Consider the following 20,590-nt stretch of genomic DNA (forward strand, 5'->3'; position numbering starts at 1 on the left):
TGTAGGAACAAAAAGCTGACTACTACAGAAGCTATTGTACTCAAAGAATGAGCTAAGACCCTTTTTCATATAGATTCATTAAAATAAACAATAAAAGTATCATTCTAAAATGTTCATCAGAGTAACTGTTCTCTTGACACTAGAAAATAGCACAAATCAAAAAAAATTGTCTTATATGGTTTTAAAGAATTCTGATTCCCACTGAGTCCTGCTCCCAAATGAGAAAATCATTATGCAATTAAATGGAACTGGTCTCTCTTTCCAGTGTATATTTTGTTATTTGAAATGTCTTGATGTTGTGCTGGAAAAAGATACAATGAGAGATAAAACCAACAGGCGGGTGGAGAGAATTGAGTTGTGCCATTTTACTGGATTTGAACAGCTATCTCTTTTCCCTGGAATTGAATACTCAGTCTGTGATCAGGGAAAGGACATCTCTCTGCAAGAATAACACCAAAGTGGAACATGGAGCTTGGTCACATCCTTTACTCCACATGCATTCCATGCACTCACCTCCCCCTTTGTTGATTCCTATATTTGTGTAGCAGGTTACATATAAAGTAGGCAGCATATGATGATTCATGAATTTTAAAGATCTATTTAGTTATTTGAAAGACTTACAGAGAGAGAGAGAGAGAATCTTGCATCTGCTGGTTCACTCCAGAATCCTGCAACCACCAGGACTGGACCAGGCCAAAGCCAGGAGCTTCTTCCATGTCTCTCCTGTGGGTGGCAGGGGCCCAAGTACTTGAGCCATCTTCTGCTGCTTTTCCCAGGCCATTAGCAGGGAGTTAGATTGGAAGTGGAACAGCCAGGACACAAACTGGCACCCATTTGGGATGCTGACATTGCATGTCAGCAGCTTTACCTACTATACCACAGTGCTCTCCCTCCCCCACCCTCTGATCCGTTTTTAATGCTCCTCTAACTCAGGCACTCACAAACACAAGTATTTGCTTTAAACAAAGTAACAGGGGTGGGCATTTGACCTAATAGTTAAGATGCCACTCTTGGACACCAGCATCCCGAATTGGAGTGCCCGGCTTTGAGTTCTAGCTCTACTCATGATTGCATCTTCCTGCTAATGCACAGCCTAGGAGGAAGTCGGTGATGGTTCAGCTGCTTCCTGCCATACATGTAGAAAACCTGGATTGAGTTTCTGGCTCCTAGTTTTGGCCTGGCCCAGCCCTGGCTGTTGCTGGCATTTGGGTTACAAATCCAGTGGATATGAGCAGTCTCTCTCTCTCTGTCTCTCTCTGTTTCTTTGCCTTTCAAAAAAATAAAGAAATTTTAAAAGGAAACAGGTAAAATGATTTCTACTATTTTCTCTATTTGTTTTAAAGCTGATGCATCTGTCAACACCTACAGGAATTAAGGCTGTAGATTTGTCATAGCCATGCTTTCCATCTCTGTGCTTTTTGTATCTTCTCAGCCCTGAAAGATCAAGGAAATCTCTGTTAGAGGCAGGTCTCAGGTTTGTGGGAAACACTTTCACATTTGAGAAGTGTAAGAAGAAAGAACAAAGTCATTGAATGTTGATGCAGTTAGATACCACAGGAGGCAGCACTGTGTTAATTTTACAAATGTTACACTCCACTGAGTCCAGCATTCTGGAGATAGGCCACATTGTTCAATTACCACACACTAGCCTGGTATGGCCACTACCATTCACTTTTCAGCACAGAGGCATGGCCACAGTTGGGCATAATAACTAAGGGCATGGAAAGTAGAAAACAGTTTGCCATATGGCAACATCTAATATTCAGAAATTCCAGTATACACATTCCAAAATAACTCAGATATGCAGCGTCAATGAGTGTATGCCCTGGAATCAATGGGAGATGTGCTTAAACATCAAGTATATATTTTCAGCTAAACAATCTCTAAAAGCTTGGTAACCTCTTACTGTCCACTAAACTGAAGAAACAAGAGGAAAGTTGGATACTTATAAGTTACCGAAAATTGGTGCAACTTTGAATTTTATGAATGATATAAGGGGATTTATCTAGACTAATTAGAGTTATATTCAATTTTGGCTTATCAGCTGACTTCATAGCTCTTGCATAAAATGTGTCATTGCAGTATTCTCAGTTAAGAAGACAAAATAATTTTTTTTAATGCAGTAAGGTCAGGGGAGAGGATGCACAGAGAAGGACAAGTTTATCAAGTATCCCCTGCAATGCTTTTCTGGAAAAGGCCCTTCCTCCTTGGGTCTCTTTATGCGTGGGGTCATTTCTTTGAACAAGGAATGATTACTTGTGATTTCTGGCCAACTCTGCTACTGCAGACAACCCTTGTGTAAAGGGAGGTTGGCAATACCACTCACTGCTCCCAAACCACTGCTTAGAAACAGTAGCTGGGCCGTATTTTCTGTTCTTATCAACTCTCAGGGTTGCATGCAGTAGAAGGAAATTAGCAATGTAACAGACAAAGCTGCCTAGCTGAGAGCTTTCTTTTAGATAGGAGAGAGAAGGCAATAATTGTGAGCATCTGCTTTCCAGGTCATTTCATCTGTGGTTTGAATAAAATATGAACTCACCCAAAACTATTGGAATCAGTAACAGGATACACAACAACCAAAGAAAATGATGTTTCGAACCTGTAGTCGAACCTGTAGATTAGAACATTGGACATTGTACATGAAAATAAGAAATCTTTAATAAATCATTGAACAAAGTACTTTCAAATAATCAAAAACAATTATTTTTTCTTCATATTTTGCCATGGGCAGTAGCTATTGTCTGGCCATTTTATTGTTCTATGGGACTGTTTTGAAATTGCTTTTGGCACTTGCCAAATTGCTTTTGGCTAGTTTCTTATAAGCCCAAGTATTTTTTTTAACTTTTATTTAATGAATATAAATTTCCAAAGTACGATTTATGGATTACAATGGCTTCCCCCACATACCGTCCCTCCCACCCACAACCCTCCCCTTTCCCACTCCCTCTCCCCTTCCATTCACATCAAGATTCATTTTCGATTATCTTAATATACAGAAGATCAGCTTAGTATACATTAAGTAAGGATTTCAACAGTTTGCTCCCACACAGAAACATAAAGTGAGAAATAATAGATGATTTTTTTAAATGATGATGAAATCAGATCAGACCTATTGTCATGTTTAATCCCAGTGAGAGTCAAGTTGGGAGTTGATCATCTCTTTTTTTTTTTTTTTTTTTTTTTTTTTACAGAGGATCAGTTTAGTATGCATTAAGTAAAGATTTCAACAGTTTGCACCCCCATAGAAACACAAAGTGAAATATACTGTTTGAGTACTCGTTATAGCATTAAATCTCAATGCACAGCACATTAAGGACAGAGATCCTACATGAGGAGTAAGTGCACAGTGACTCCTGTTGTTGACTTTACCAATTGACAATCCTGTCTATGGCATCAGTAATCTCCCTATGCTCCAGTCATGAGTTTCCAAGGCTATGGAAGCCCTCTGAGTTCTCCGATTCTTATCTTGTTTAGACAAGGTCATAGTCAAAGTGGAGGTTCTCTCCTCCCTTCAGAGAAAGGTACCTCCTTCTTTGAAGACCTGTTCTTTCCACTGGGATCTCACTCACAGAGATCTTTTGCCAGAGTGTCTTGGCTTTCCATGCCTGAAATACTCTCATGGGCTTTTCAGGCAGATCCGAATGCCTTTAGGGCTGATTCTGAGGCCAGAGTGCTATTTAGGACATCTGCCATTCTATGAGTCTGCTGAGTATCTCACTTCCCATGTTGGATCACTCTCCCCTTTATTTATTCTGTCGGTTAGTGTTAGCAGGTACTAGACTTGTTTATGTGCTCCCTTTGACTCTTAGTCCTTTCATTATGATCAATTATGAACTGAAATTGATCACTTGGAGTAGTGAGATGGCATTGGTACATGCCACCTTGATGGGATTGAATTGGAATTCCCTGGTATGTTTCTAACTCTACCATTTGGGGCAAGTCAGCTTGAGCCCAAGTATTTTAAAATCTCAGTTTATTACCAGGATTGGAGGAAGGAGAAAAAAAAACCACAACAAGTAATAATTACCTTTTTCTTTGCATTTGGTGTTGCTGGTTTGTGTGCATTCCTCAATGATTCCATGTTCACACCTAGGAAAAATACAGAGGAAATTCAAAGAGCCTAGTGGATTAATTCCTCAGTTATTTTCAGTGGCGCATTATAAATTAAAGACCATTTTGTTCAACATTGCATCTCTGACAAACATAATCCGTCAAATATTCATAGATTAGCATCTAAAGCTGGTGCAAGTTAAGAACATAATTTGGATGATTAGATAAAAACTATCTTCAGGAATAGACTATGTTTTTTTCTTTTTTTGACAGGCAGAGTGGACAGTGAGAGAGAGAGACAGAGAGAAAGGTCTTCCTTTGCCATTGGTTCACCCTCCAATGGCTGCTGCGGCCAGCGCGCTGCGGCCGGCGCACTGCGCTGATCCGATGGTATCAAGAGTTAAAGGGAGGTAATAAAATAGTGACAAGACAGAGGATGAAAAGGACACAAAAATAAACTTATTCTGATAATAACCTGAGTTTTAAACATACTACAGCAATTTCAAAAAGGGCCCATACAACAGTAAGACAGCCAGATAATAGCCACTGCCCTTGATGGTACCTAGAGAGGCTACTCAGCCAGCCCTTAGAGATTGCTGCTTGTAGATTCAGGTGGTAATTAAGAGGCTCAAGAGGCTTATGTGGGATGTTACTTAGACATCCAAACACTGACAGTCAATCGTTGAGTTACCTGAGTTCATGGCTTGCCCCTGTCCAGTACCTAACAAGGTGAGCTTGGGAGGTCAGTTAACTGCCATAAGTCTATTAGCTCATCAGTAACATGGAGATAACAGTACCATCTACCTCAGAGGGCTTTGTTGAGAAGAAAATTAAACAATATTATGAATTATTTAGAATAACTCATTATTATTTGACTTATCCCTTACCCTCCAGTCCCTATCCAGGACTCTGTCATCATCTCGGGTTAGAAGGGAAGTGACAAGACAGGTATACATAAATAATTTCTCTAGCCAACATGATGTAAAGTTTCATTTTGCTACTTCTTAAGCTTCTTATATGAATTTCTCAAAATTTTCCAAGATAAATTACAACTTTTAGGAGAGGCAAAGGAACAGTAATTCAAAATGTTTACATTTGTACAAAAACTCCTTACAAAGCAAAAGGCTACTTTTTGCAATACATGTAACCCAATCTAATCCTCACAGAAATGAGGCAAATAAAACAAGTCAGGTGTTTTTTTTGTATCCTATGAGGAAGAAAACTGAAGCTTAGGGAGTTTAAGTGATCTGTTCAAACTAAAGCAGGTAATCAGTGGAAAAGTGAGGTGCACAGTCAGGCGTTCTAATTTGGGGTCAAAGCCAACCTCTGTAGTGTGAAGGACGAATTCCTGCCTCATTTGGCCCTGGCTTGCTCTCAACTTTTCCAACCCTCTAGCCCAGTATCCTGGTCACCAGAGCTTTCTCTGTCTTTGTGTAGCTGCTGTTACTCTATCATGAGCTTTCCCTACTCATGCACCTGTTATTTCACTTTCCTTCCTTCAAGACTCAAACCATGTGCTCATTTTCTCAAGGAGACTTGGAAGGTTTTCCTGTATAACTTGTAATGTTCTGGGCAGAAGTATCTTGTGACATTTGCCACATGGTATTGACACACAATATCCATTGCTTTTCTTGACTGTCTTTGCCTCTGTAGTGGGACCTTAATGCCAGGCACATGTCTTGTTCACATCCTTAGCTTAAGCAGCCAGCACAGTGTCAAGTACATAGGACATGTTCAATGAACAAGAAGTGTTCAATAAAAATGTTTACCATCTGATAATGTGTGAATGAGCAAATGGTCACCTAGCTGCTTGGGTGGGAAATCAGTCCTGATTCTTGACTGTCAGTGTTGATTCCCCTCTAGGAAGACAGCATCTCTGAAGGTATATCTAGTATTTTAATCACAAAAGACAAAAACTTACATGGTACAAGGATCACAGTGTTCACATTTAAGAGCATTACAGAAAAAGTTTGATTTGCATCTGCACTTGGTATTCTGGATCGTAGTACAGTCTGTTTCCACTTCTAAGCCTAGAAAAACAGTTTTCAAAATATTACTTATAGCTTATCATCATCATCATTAGCTAGTTATAAAGACTATGAAAATAATGACCAACAGCTGTATGAATTTCTGAGATCCATTGCTCATTTCAACAGTCATTTAATAACCCTTTAGTAATACAACTAGTGTCTAAATGTTTATTTTATCTATTTGACAGGAAAAGAGAGAGAGCTATCCTGTCTCCTATCCACTAGTTCACTTCACATATGCCAGCAACAGCTGGGATTTGGCCAGGTCGAAGCCAGGAGCTGAGGACTCATTCCAGTTCTCCCTTGTGGGTGACAGGAACCCAACTTACTTGAGCCATCACTTGCTTCCTCCCAGGATCTGCATTAGCAGGAAGCTGGAATCAGGAGTGGAGCCAGAAGTGAAACCCAGGCACTTCAATATGGGATGCAAGCATCCTAACAGGTGTCTTAACTGCTCTGCCAAATGCCTGCCTGTACACCCAGTATGTAAACTCTAAACAGATGACTTCTGGTTGAAATGGCCAGCAGTCATTTAACAGAGTTTAAGTGGAGAGATAATCCAGCAAGCAAGGCCACCTCCACCATTTCTTACACATGGCTCCTCTGTTCCTCTAGCCTAGAGCTTTGCTGCTCAGAATCTGGCCTTGCAACATCAGCATCACCTGAGGGCTTGTTGGAGATGCAGAGTAGCCAGGCTCTACCCTAGACTGACTCAATCAGACCCATGCCAAGCCATTATCTAGACATTCCATTTATATGTTCTGAGGTGGAGCCCAAACTGACAGTTTATCAACCCCCCAGGCAATTCTAATGCAGCCCCAGTGTTGAAAAGTATTGCTTTAGAACAAGAATAGGAATAAAAAAAGCTTTACATCCAGAGGCCTGTTAATGTCAAAACTGGGAATACTTCTGTGATATTTTAATCTGGAACCTCAGAATAGATTGAGACTTCCATGAAAAGTCAAGTCACAAATGGAATTACTAGAACAAAGCAAACCCCAAAGAGGGAGCATCCCACCCACCTCATGGGTTTCTTTCCTTGTAGCTGTAGGCTTCTGAGCTCTTCTGGCCATAGCCATGAACCATGGCACAAGCATACATCAAACAGGAAAATAACAGTTTCTGTGGTTTTCATTGCAACTGATGAACCCTGTGAACAGGGCTCATACTTAGTCATTTGTGTACATCTGATAGAATTGCCCAGACTTGTCTCGTAAATGGCCAGATCAGTGATGAGCTCAGTATCCAGTCCTTCTTTGTCCCAGCCAACCCTGTTCTGCCCCTTTTTTATGCCAACAGAGCACCACAATTTCAAATTGTGTTATAAAAGGTTCCACATAAACTACCAGGATTGGTCTCTTTCCATTGCTTTTTTAGGACACTCACCATGTTCTCCATCACAAAGACTGCATCTTCTGCACTTAGAAGAAAAATGACTCTTGTCTGTGTACTCCTCCCCTTCCTGGCAGGGCTCACAGTCTGGTTTGCCCTCATTGCTTGTACAATCAGCCTTTTTCTTCGTGCCTGCCCAAGAATAAAATTGGGGCAAGCGTTTGAACATAAAGTGGTCAAGTAACATCATGGGAAGTTTGCAGAGATGCTAATAAAACCCTTGTAAATCAGAATGGGTGGGGGAGTTATTAGGCTAATGACATATAATCTCAACAGAGAAGGTTACTGTAAAAATCATGTCAAGAACCAAAGTCTCCCATAGTCAAAGCCAGAAGAATGAGGACAGGGATCTATCTACAGAAATAGGACAGTTAACAATAAGAACGTCTGAAAAGGGGGAAGAATAGAATGACCAAAAACCTTGGAAGAAATGTCTTTGCAATTAACTTCTCTGAGGGGAGAGCAGGTGGAGGTGGCTGTCTGTGGCCACTGAGATTACTGAGCTAATTTGTAATGATTAACTTTGTCCTCATTTCTTAGTCTACTTTCTAACATCCACAAATCCTGGTACTATAGATAAAAGAAAGCAAGCCAAGTTAGGTTAGACTTAGGCAGACAGCTAAGGAGCTAGCTGGCACTTCAGGGTCGAGAGTGGGTTTTCTGGTCAGGAGCGTGGCCTCTGGGTACTAAACAACACACGGGTCAGAAGAGCCACAGTGGGAATGGCAAAAAGGTGGAGAGAGCAAACAGGCCCCTCCAGTAAAGGCGAACATCTTATCAATCTAGGTGGGAAACTGGCCTGAGCTAGAAAGCAAGTGTGATAATAAGTGAGAAATGAACAATCTTGTTGCTTAGTGGTCACACAGAAGGCCAGGTGGCTGGAGTTGTCCTAGACCAGTCTCGAGAGAAAGGTGAAGACACACAGCTCCCCACGGACAGGCCCCAAGATAGAAGTTTTTCTCTGTCCTGTAACAGTCACCACCAAAAGGGTGGAATGGATGGTAAGAAGGCAGCATGAGCTCACCACACAAGAAATCCTTAAAGGACCTTGTACAAACTTTCCAGCGGGTATAAAACCCCAGATCACTTGTTTTTAACAGCTTTTTCCTCCTGAAAAAGCCCCTCCCTGCTGCTTTCCTGGGAGCTTTCCCTCTGCTCTTTTAACCCCTTTGCTCTTTAAAATAAAACTATTTTGCTAAATACTGCCTTCTTGGTTTGCTCGTGTGCCTTATACTTTTTTTTATGAGTGGAACAAGTTCCCAGGGGTCCCTCAGCAGTAACAGTAACAGAGAGCACAGTTTAAGGAAAAAGACATCTGAAGTTCCAAGACCTCAGTCAAATCTTCAGTAGCTATAAAAATCTTTAACAAACTACTTAGTTGTTAAAAGCCTAAATTTCATTATGCAAATCATGAAGATAATAATACTTCTCTTGCATTGTTCTCAAACATGCACAAGTGTTCACAGTTTCCTGTTCTGTCCCCTTCTTTTCTATCCCTTCTCCATTAAGGGACAAAATATTTTTTGATGACAGGCACAAACATATCTATAACAAAATATTATCAGGTGTGTTACCTTAATACAAAGAGCTTTAAATAATATTCACATTTGTTTTAATTTACCTCAAAATAAAATTATTCACTATATTGTTTTACTAAGCATTATTCAATAATGCCTTCTTCTGGAAAATTCATTTATTTATTTTACTAAATGCCTTTTGTGTGCTAGACGCTTTCTAGGAGCTGGAGATATCGAAGGAAATAAAACAGAGTCTTAGTATCTAAGGCTTTTACCTTACCAGGGTAGAGGCAGACAATGCCCAAATAAACATATGATGTCAAAGTGGTGACAGTTGTGCTGTATGGCAAAAAAATTAGGGTGAGGAGAGAAAGAATGAAGAAGAAAGAGACTGAAAATGCAAAGGAAAGTATAAAAAAAGCATTAATTATGGCTCATTACTAATGATATAATTAATTGTAAAAATAGGCAAAGTCTAATCCACTCTACTTGCATATACAGCAAAAGTGACTTACACTGTTTCATAGGTACACAAATTTCTTAATAAGCACACACTTCTCTTTTTGATAAAGGTTTTCTACATAAGCAATAATTAAAGGTAAACATGTATGATATTCTAGTAAACAAAGACAATAGTCTGTTAATAGAAAAAAAAAAAATTAGCAACCCATGGAAACCCAGAACAAAATTCAAATATAATGCTTGAGCGTTACATAACATTGTGGTACTATTTTAAAGAAAACAGAGCCAAAGTACAGATTCATTTCTTGCTAGTGATATTATACCAGTTTCTAAATGAATTAACCTCCTTAATGAACTACCTTTGCTTAATATGCCTAGCATAACACCTACAGTATGATAGGGATACCACCGATCACAGATTCTCTCTGTTCTCCAGCATATACAACCTAAATTTATAAAAATGCAAAAAAGGCGGTTTTCTTTAAAATGAGGCTTTAAAATACATATTTTGAGTACAGTTGTACCTATGCTTATTATAGAAAACTTAGAAAAGGAAAGATAAAAAATACCTACATATCAATTATTTTTGAGATAGTGCCTGTTATTTTATGGCATTACTTTATATATGTATGAGTATATGTATATGTAAAAGATATGTGTGTGTATGTATGCTGTGTACTGTAGAATTCTTATTAAGTATGGAGATATGATAAGGACATTTTGATCAGTTAATAAAAATTATCCTTTTTTTAATTTTTAATTTTTTGACAGGCAGGACAGTGAGAGAAAGAGAGACAGACAGAAAGGTCTTCCTTTTCCGTTGGTTTGTTAGGGTCCGAAAACGCCCACCGCCCAAGGAACGACTCCAAGAGACTTTCTCTCATGCAACCAGCAAAGGGTTAAAGATTTATTGATCCAACATGTTGGGGCTCTCTGAACATACAAGAACAGAGGAGCCTCGAGGAACTAAAGTATAGGGTTTATAAAGGCAAAAACTCAAAATCGGGAGAGGGGAGAGAATACACGGTTGCTAAGCAGTTGCTAAAATCTTACAATCAGCAATTATGATCTTAAGGCATAGACAAATCACATCTTCATTATTAGCCCAGGTAACCCAGGTGCAACCTTTCTACTTTTAAGCTTGAGCAATCATGCTAGGGGGTTTTTGTGCTCTGCCAAGGGTGATGTAGTGCACTGCTATTGTCCGACCATTTGAGATCATAGTTTCAGACCAGTCTCACGGTGGGGGGGGTGCTTTCCCAGAATGGAGTCTCAAGTGCTCCAAAATGGAGTCCCTACTGTCAAGGTGCTACTTCACTCTGTCTTATTTTCACAGCTGCACCAGGAAGGTTTAAACCTGTAAGCTTAAGCTTAACTTTTTACACCCGCACATATACAATTTTGTTTTTTGACAGGCAGAGTGGACAGTGAGAGAGAGAGAGACAGAGAGAAAGGTCTTCCTTTGCCATTAGTTCACCCTCCAATGGCCACCGCGGCCGGCGCACCGCGCTGATCCGATGGCAGGAGCCAGGTGCTTTTCCTGGTCTCCCATGGGGTGCAGGGCCCAAGTACTTGGGCCATCCTCCACTGCACTCCCAGGCCACAGCAGAGAGCTGGCCTGGAAGAGGGGCAACTGGGACAGAATCCAGCGCCCTGACCGGGACAAGAACCCAGTGTGCCGGCACTGCAGGCGGAGGATTAGCCTAGTGAGCCGTGGCGATGGCCGAAAGTTATCCTTTCTCAGAGGGAATTACTGAAGAAATGCTGTAAATATCTTATTTTACATCATAAAGTATAACTGTATAATCATTAGCCAGTCTTGTGATGTAAAGCCAAGTTATTAGAATTCCAGGCTCTTGCTCACTGAAGTTATACCTGTAACACAGTACTTATGATTTCCTATTTGGCTGTTTTTCTCTTTTTCTCTCTCACACTCCCTCTCTCTTGCCCTCCTCCCTCCCTTTCTTCCTCCCTTTCTTTTTGATAAAAAATGAAAGTTAAACACACCAATAGTCTATTACAAGCTTTATAGCTTTTTGTGATTTTCTCCCTTAATATTTTATTTTTATTTTGCCCTCACCTAGTTCATCCTCAATTTGTTGAGCAGCTCTCCTTTACTGTAATTCCTCCACAGCATTCAGTCTAGTTTCCCTAGAAGTCAAATCTGCTTTTTCTGTTTTAATACTTCAGTATTAATATCACACCAATGAGTAGCAACAGACTTGGCAGCAGTTGAACATTGATCAGTGTGAAGTTCAACAAGGAGGAATGAAAGCAAGAGGAGTTAGCCTGCATTGTTGCCCCTCATTCATTCAGCAGAGAGGATCAGTTCAGCCAGCCAGCCAGCAAATCACTTAGAAATCACTAAAAGAGATTTAGATAATTGAAGATTATATTAGAAATATATCAGAAAACATGACTTCTATTGATACATAATATTCTAGCCTTTGAATACTCCAAAAATGTACTTAGAAAATCTTAAGTAATTGAGTAGTGCAATAAAATATCATGCATACAATAGCTTTGTTTTTGATTATTTTCTTAAGGCAATTTCTTACAAATCAATTACTGTGTTAGTAGGTGTAAACATTTTCCAATTTTTGACCCGTGTATTCGAATTTATCTTACATTCCAATAATGGCATATGAGAGATCACATCTCATAAGCAAAGAAGTTTGAAAACTTCTTAAATGGAAGCAAAGGAAAAACCAAAGAAGCAAGCAAACAAAAAATCCTTTAGTGTTTCATATGCAAAGCATATTGTCTTTGTTTTAACTTGCATTTCAGGTTTTAAAACCCTGTTAAAAATGTCAATTCATGAGATAAATTGATTGTGCTTAGTAAGTTATAAAAAAAAAAAAAGACAAGAAGCCATTTCCTATTCCTGGTTGGAAAGAAGTAGGTGAAATGGGCTTAAGTATAAATGGATTTGATTATCAGAGAGATATTTCCTTGAGGGTTATTAAAATCCATTCAGAAGGTCAAGAGACATGTGAAATCTATTTTACAAGCATGATCCACACCTGTTTTTCAGTTTGAATGCTGGAAACCTGGAAGGCCAACCATGAAACCTACAACAATCCTTTTTGGTTCTATTGATCTGTTTCATAAACCCTTGTGTTGTTTTCCTTGATCTTCTTGGCTTCACCATGCAGCAGAGAGATTCATATCTGTATGCAATGTAGTCAACTCTACTTCAAACTGAAAGAAATTAGCACAATCGCATTTTGCTTAGCTTCTAATTTGCTAGTTGTTTCAAGGATTTCCGATATGAAATCAGTTTGCATTTCAAAATATTCATTTTTTAAAAGTTTTTGGTTTCTGTCCGTTGCTTTTCTAGTTCATCCAGTTATTCAGCTGCAAAAATGCAAATATATTTTGCAGGCTTCAGTGCCAGGACAAACAGCCTTTTTAGAAACCTTCTGATTGAAGGGAAGTGCTGAGACATATCCTTTACGGGTAGAAGTCCCATGCTTTCAAAACTCCACCATCATTATGATATACCCTAACCAGTTTTGAGATGATAAGCTTTAATACCCACAGAGAGTTTTCTTTTGCTAATGAAAAATGGAGGTAATAAATGAATCTTCTGATTTCAGAGGTGCATTTCAATTATAAATTACATTTATTTGTAGTCGCATCACGCAAATGTAATAAAAATGAATAAAACCAGTTTTGTGAAAATAATGGCATAGATGATTTTCTTGTATTAATGGAGAATTAATTATTAAGGAGAATCAAAAGTGACAAAATAGGGGCCAGCATCGTGGTGCAGCAGGTTAAGCAGCTGCCTGTGACACTGGCATCCCATATGAGCACCAGTTCAAATGCCGTCTACTCCACATCTGACCTAGCTCCGTGTTAATGTGCTTGGGAGAGCAGCAAAAAATAACCCAATGACTTGGGTTCCTGCCACCGACGTGAGTGCCTGGATGATGCTCTTGGTTCTTGGCTTCGGCCTGGCCCAGCCAGGTTGCTGCTATTTGAGCAGTGAACCAGTGGATGGAAGATCTCTGTCTCTCCCTCTCTCTTTGTAACCCTGCCTTTCAGAACAATCAATCAGTCTTTAAAAAATTTAAAATGTGACAAAATATCATATTCATTATGATTATATGCTCTTTCTCACTCTGATTTTGATCTTCATCTTTAGATGTTTGTGTAACATACCGGGAGGACATAGCTGACAGCAGAAATTGCCTGAAAGATATCCAGTGGAGTACTGAGTCTCATTCTTGATTTTACAATCATTAATACTTGTGGACAGTGAGCCAGCAATACAGGTAAGTATCTGCAAAAGAAAAGCATAAAAAGAATTTTAGTGATTTCTGAACTAAGCAACTTAGTAGACAGGTATAGTCTACCCAAAATGTACCTGCTGTACACAGTCAGTGTGGGAACTCCACTCCCCTGCTCACTTATCTCCAGGAAAAGAGCAGACCATTTGCATGCCAGTTCAAACCACAGGTTCCCTAAGCCACACTGGAAACAGCATCATGGATGGCAGGAGCCAGGGTTCTGCTCAAAAGTGAACACTGGCTCCCACTTGCTGTCCTGTATATGTGGGTTAAGTCACTTAAATTCTGTAATCTCTTTCTTAAAAAAAAAAAAAAATGATTGATTGATTGATTGATTTGAAAGGGAAAGTTACAAAGAGGGAGAGACAGAACAAAGAGATCTTTCATCTGCTGGTTCACTCCCCCAAATGACTACAACAACTGGGGCTGGGCCAGACAAAAGCCAGGAGTCAGGAACTCCATCTGGATCTCCCATGTGGGTTCAGGGGTTCAAGTAGTTGAGACATTCTCTGCCGCTTTCCCAGGTGCATTAGTTGGAGACTGGATCAGAAGTAGAGCAGCTGGAACTTGATCGAGCACTACATGGGATGCCAGGGTCACAGGTGGCAGCGTAACCCACTGTACCACAGTGCCAGCCCTAATCTATGTTTCTTTATCTTTAAATTGGAAATAATCTCTTCCTCATAGGCTTGTTCTGATAATTAAATGGAATGATGCACCTAAAGTTCTTAGTATAGGATCTGGCACCTAATAAGTGGATTCTTATGAGTGGTATTAGGATTATTAAGGGACAGCATAGTGAAATAGGAAAAAAGAAATATCAAAACAACTGTGGTTTGAATCCTATCTGCTACCAGCATTGAGACTTTAGATAAGTCATGTCACCTCTCAGAACCTCAGTGTCCTCATCTGTGAGAATATTATTTTCTGTCTTAAAGTATCACTATGAGAATAAAATATGATAATTTATATCACAATTTACACTGACTTTATATCATTCCTCTTTCTTCCCTTTATTTGTACACATAAATCCTTACTAGCTATGCAACAGCCAATAAATATCCCACTAAATACAATAGGGTTTTATTCACCCTTATTCATGGAAACTGAACAAAGAACCAATCTTTAATCTATCTTCGATTCCTTTCTTCTGGAGACAAAAACCTTAACTATCAGGGACATTGTGCCAGATTTATCTTAGCCAGCTATAGCATGGAGTTGCTTAGAAAAATGAACAACAACAACAAAAATAATTTATGAAAGCATTTGGAAGTAATTCCAGGTTGAGTCCTTTCTTGGATTTACTGAAAATTTTTTTGTTTAAGTATGAATTCAAAAGGATCTCTCATTTTATGTAGAATATGTAAATTCTACTGCCAATCACCAAATGTATTTACGCTATTAATTCTGAGTTTTACTTCTCAAGGTCACTGTTCATCTTTTTCATGACACATCTTGTATTTTTCCTACTGAATGGTGCAGCAGTAATACTGACATCTTCTCAGTTAGGAGAACTAAATGTTCTACACATATGAATTCCTACCAGAAGTCCCCATTTCCTGCCTACCTTTCCACATTCATTATCCAAGCCTGTATTCCTTTAATGTCACTGTAGACCATGAAGCTTTGACTGAAGAAAGAAGGATGAAGGAGACATGGTTGCCCACTCTTCCTCCTGGGATATTTGCTATTTAAGTTACATTTCTAACCTGCAGACTTCCAAGAAGGAAATCACATGAAAAATATCAAGAGCTAAGACTTGTCTAAGCCTCCTAACTCCTAGTACAGTATTCTTTGTCCTACATTCAGAGACGATAGGTAATCAGAACTGAAACTAAACAACCAAATGGAATAGGGGCAATTCCTTTCAGTTGCTAGTCACCTTCTGCTCCGTGAAATAGTCAATGGTGAGCTTTTTTTGCTTTCCTTCTCTTTCAATTCTGGTTTCTCACTAGAAACTCAAGAAAGTAACATAGATCTAAATTCAAAGGGACAGGATTTGTGGGGATTGGGTAAGCTCAAATTAACAAGTCAAATACACTGAAGATTGATACCCAAATATGTCTATCTGTCTGTGTGTGTGTGTGAGAGAGTGTGTCCCCCTTTTAGGTATCGTGCCCTGTTCTCCTTGGTATGCTAATTTCACTCAGTATTCAGGAGACAGTATCATCATGAACAGGTCCATGATTTGATTCTTGGTCAGGCATTCAGGGAAACAGCACTTTTTCTGCTTATGGCTTGTATAATCAGTGCTGACTCTGGAAAAATGTGCAGATGCTCAACCTTCTGGAGCTGTCTGAAAGAAAAGTACAGTCTACTTCATTTTATTTTCACTTCGAAGTTTTGGATTGAAAGTCAAAATTCACTATTTAGAATACATTCACATTTGAGAAATGTGAAACCTGGAGTAGAGAGAGGAGTGAAGACAACAAATATCACCAGATATGCCAACATCAATCTCGTCTCATATTTAATCCCACCTGCTTCATAGAGTTGGATTTCTGGAAACATTTCTTACTTAGTTCAGCATCAGAGAATGATGTCAGGAATAAAAAGGAAAGATAGGTCTGAAAAGCAAGTTGTGGCTGTTTCACAATGTGATGGAAGCAGCACTCTATACATATACATTTTTTACATTTACTCAAATTTTCAGAATGCAAAGACTTAACCCAAGCTTTCTAAGCATAAACTGGGGGATTTTTAACTGTAACTGGGCAGGAAATCAGCAAAAAACTAAATGCTCATAATGTCCCCCAAACTTTTTTTCCCCAGAAAAAGTGACAGGCCTGAAATGGGTTAAATCAAAGGTTTGAAATATGGGTAAGTTCAGGCAAATGTTAATCAACAGGAAAAAACTGAAGAACAAAAATTATTTTAAATTTCCATCATATTAAGATTATATAGTGTACTAGGAATAACGTTAATCAACTCATCAACTAATTACATACTTTACTAGGTACCTACTAAGTGTTAGGCATGGGGACTCTGACAGATGCCTGGGAGCAGAGTAATGAACACATAAAGCCACCCGTGGAGTTTACATGCAAGTGGATGTACTCATCAGGGCTCTTCAGGGAGATAAGACCAATAGTGTGTGTGTGTCTGTGTGTGTGTGTGTGTGTGTCTGTGTGTCTGTGTGTATGCACAGAAATTTATTTTAAGGAATTGGCTCATGCAATTGTGTTGGCTTTGTGAGTCCAAATCTGATAGGGTAAACCCAGGGAAGAATTATAATTTTTAAATTCAACACAGAATTCTTTCTTGCTTAGGGAGGCAAGATCAGTCTTTTTTCTCCTACAGCCTTCACTAACTGGATGAGATCTGCCAAATTATGGGGGGTTATGTGCTACAGTCAAAGTCTACCGATTTAACTGCTGATTTCATCCAAAAGCCTATAAACATCCTATAAATATCTAGAATAACATCTGAGCAAATATCTGGACACCATGGCTCAGTCAAGTTAGCACATAAAATTAAATATCATGTAGGGGAAGACGGTGAATAAAGAAAAAATACATGCGATGTGTCCGAGAGGAATAAATGCTATTTAAATGAATAAGGCAAGCTGAGGGGTGCAGGCGGTACAGGGAGAATTTAAGGGGTGGGAGAGTTAGTGCTGTTTTAGCAAGAACGATCTATAAAGGCCAGTGAGTAAGAGGACATTTGGGTAGCAATTTGATGAAAAGGGACAGAGAGCCATTTTTGTAGACATCCAGGGACAGGCTCTCCAGGCACTTCCCACGCACAGATTTAGCCTGACCCAGGCAGAAAAGAACCCATGGTTCTCAGCAAAAGCATTACAAGCAACTATTCAACTAAAGATCTGGGTCTCCCAAGCCACACAGGGAATTAACATTTTGACACTTGAGTCTGTAAGTAAGACCATACAGCCTATGCTGCATTCTCAAAGAATCCTGGAATGTCAAAAAGCGGAGGGAGAGAGACAGGTATTTGGCACAGTGGGTGAGTCACCACTTGGGGATGCCCCCAACCCACATCAGAGGGTCTGGTTTGAGCCCCAGCACTTCTGCTTCCAGTCTAGCTTCCTGATAATGCATATCATGGGAGGCAGCAGGTGATGGCTCCAGTGATTAGATTCCTGCCACCCATATGGGAGACCTGGATTGAGTTTCTGGCTCTTGGCTTTGGCCTGGCACAGCCCTGACCATTGCAGGCACTTAGGAGTGAGCCCAAGGATGGAAGATATCTCTCTCTTTCTCTCTGCCTCTTTCTGCCTTTCAAGTGAATAAAAATTTAAAAAAATGAAAAGCAGAAAGCAATACATTTTCAAAATGGATCACCTGGCATCTTTCAAGATTTTCTGAAAACCAGAACATTTGCTTCTCTCTCCCCTCTTCTGAATCATTCATGAAAATGTTAAATGAGAGCACCCATCCCTAGAGGGGTATTTCCATATTCCTCCATGATACTTGCCTGGCCTTTACAAAGGTCACTCACATGTGTCACCTCTTGGTCATTACAATAAACCTAAGCTGAAGAGTTATTACCGTCTTATTTTATAGTTGAGGAAGTGTTTTAGAAATAACTCGCCCAAGAGCCCACAGTTAGGAGTGGCTAAAGGAAGACTCAGATGAATCACTTCTAGCCCAAATCTGGACTCTGTTTCATGTTTATAAGATAGTTTCCTCATTGCTTTAACTTCATCTAGGCACATAAAACAGCACAATTTGTTTTTAGATGATTGCTGGCAAAAAGCCTACATATTAATTATATAATGAAGCTTTGAAACAAAAGGATGTAGGGGAAAGGGGACAGATTAAGAAGGATTTCTCTGAGAGCCAGAAGTCTTCCCCATGCCCTGTAGCCTGGGAAAACTGTAGCAGGAACCTCCCTCCCCCGAGTTAGGGCTATGGTTGGGAGAGAAGATAAAACTTGTTCCAGCCTGCAGCTTTGGGAAAAACTGAGCTGCTGAGAACAGCTGTGGCTGTGAGCGTAGACTTGCAGGGGTGAGGATCTGGTAGACACAAGTAGGACCTGGAGATCATTCAATACCAGAATCGTTGCCTTTGCTGTCTTTGAGCCTCCCACCAACATGAGAGTTTGGTGTCGTATCGTCTGAGGAGAAACTGAGAGAACAGTGCAGTCGTTGGCAGCATCAGTAAAGAATCACTTTTCAGAGCTGACTAGATTGATGAATAGAGATGATGGAGGAATGGATAGACCCAGGAGATGATGACCTCCTGCCCCCACACAAATCCCTGCCTGTCAGGCTCTCCCCACCCTCCTAGGGACAGCACCAGACACCTAACACAGCAGTTACCAACGGAGAAACACCTCGTTGTCCGACTTAAACTAGCTACTGGAAGAAATCAACATTCCCATTAAGGATTAATCCAAAGAGTCAGTGTGGCAACTGGCTTTAAGAGATTAACTAGGATTTGCAAAGGAAAGTTTAAAAAAAAAACCTAATTGAGAACAAAGAAAACAGGAAAAGACTCTTTAAAAGCATCAGCAGAAAAAGTGTTGGGCCGTGGAAAATGGCAGCTGTCTGAATGGCAAGAATGAGTAGACAGATGCCTGGAACAGTAAGTGAGAGTCTTCAACTCTGAGCACAGGGCTCAGACCGACTGCTAATGGTTTGGGACTCGGTAAGTCAGCTGTAAGCTCTAGGGTAGCCATGATGAAGACTGTTTGACTTCTTTCACTAAGCCCAGCATGCTCAGTTAGCTACTGCAGTAAACTGCTATTGATGAGGGTGTGTATAGTGGTCCTGACGATTCAATCCCAGAAGGTGAGGGATTGAGAAAGTGGAAGAAAGGGTATGAATAAGAAAAGGACATTTCAAGAAAAGAATGTTACAGCAGGAAATTGTCGTTTAACACATCAAAATGTAACAGTGCATATTTCTAATGATCGAGCCCATGACTTTTTCCTTTCATTTTGTTCAACTCATGTTTTTCTCCAGTAGACGTGTGATCATTGTAAGAGGGCACTTCAGAAAGTTCATGGTGAAACAGAATTAAAAGATAAGATCATTTTGGTGTATAAATTTTTGAAATCCATGCACAGGTTTTTCATAATATGCATTTTCCACAAACTAAAGTGTTCCTCTATATATAATACAAAATTTAAAAGAGACGAGATTAGAGGTAGCAGGATTGTATTAAGCCTAAAGATCTATAATGATTTATCATTTGGATTAGTCTCTTTCAATAAATTTAGAAAGAAAAGCTGGATAATAGTGGTAGTGACTCTATAATAGCAGCTTAACTAATATTTGGAAGAAGAAAAATTTCTAAATATTTGAATTATTATCATTTGCTCCTTTATATAAATTTTTTTTTTGCTCCTCGAAGTTTCTTTGACAATTTTACTAAATCAAACATAATAAATAGTAGCCTTTGCTTAATTGGATATATTTCCTTAAACTAGTGTGATCAGCGCTGTTTTATTTCCCTTTGGCCTACTGAGATTAACTATGTCATCAGTCATAAGAGCATGTGATTTGAGGAAGAAAATTCTGTTTTATTTTATTTTATTTATTGAAGTAAAAGAGTTGGGCAAAAAGATGTGCCACACTAAAGGGAATTCTCTAATTTATGAAATCGAAAGCTCGGTTATACAAATCACCACTGGTAACTATAGTTTGTAGTAAATTCTGTTTCTAAAAAAATCTCGATTTATTTTTTTAAAGAATGTTTACCAGAGAAGTATAAGGATACTTGAAAAGTTCATGGAAATTGAATTACAAATAATAAGTTTACTTTGGTATAAGAAATTTTTGAAGTTGATGCACAAATTTTTTTGTAATATGCATTTTCTGTGCAATCCTTGGAGTATCCTCGTTCCTTATCAACCACACCTGGATTTATAGATTCCCATG

At 39.3% G+C, this 20,590-nt stretch overlaps 1 protein-coding gene across 1 annotated transcript in view; it reads right to left on the bottom strand.

The window, feature by feature from the left end:
• FAS (Fas cell surface death receptor) overlaps nucleotides 1-20,590 on the bottom strand; it is a 30,114-nt gene that overhangs the window by 3,152 nt on the left and 6,372 nt on the right. Inside the window, 6 exon segments of the mRNA NM_001081995.1 lie at nucleotides 622-1,434; nucleotides 2,540-2,611; nucleotides 4,028-4,089; nucleotides 5,972-6,080; nucleotides 7,467-7,604; nucleotides 13,619-13,739. Of these exon segments, the coding sequence (NP_001075464.1) occupies nucleotides 1,211-1,434; nucleotides 2,540-2,611; nucleotides 4,028-4,089; nucleotides 5,972-6,080; nucleotides 7,467-7,604; nucleotides 13,619-13,739 (726 nt within the window). The 3' untranslated portion in view covers nucleotides 622-1,210.

Source organism: Oryctolagus cuniculus, chromosome 15, assembly GCF_051225735.1.
Source record: "Oryctolagus cuniculus isolate XC-2025 breed Fujian yellow rabbit chromosome 15, ASM5122573v1, whole genome shotgun sequence".
Classification (NCBI taxonomy): Eukaryota; Metazoa; Chordata; class Mammalia; order Lagomorpha; family Leporidae; genus Oryctolagus; species Oryctolagus cuniculus.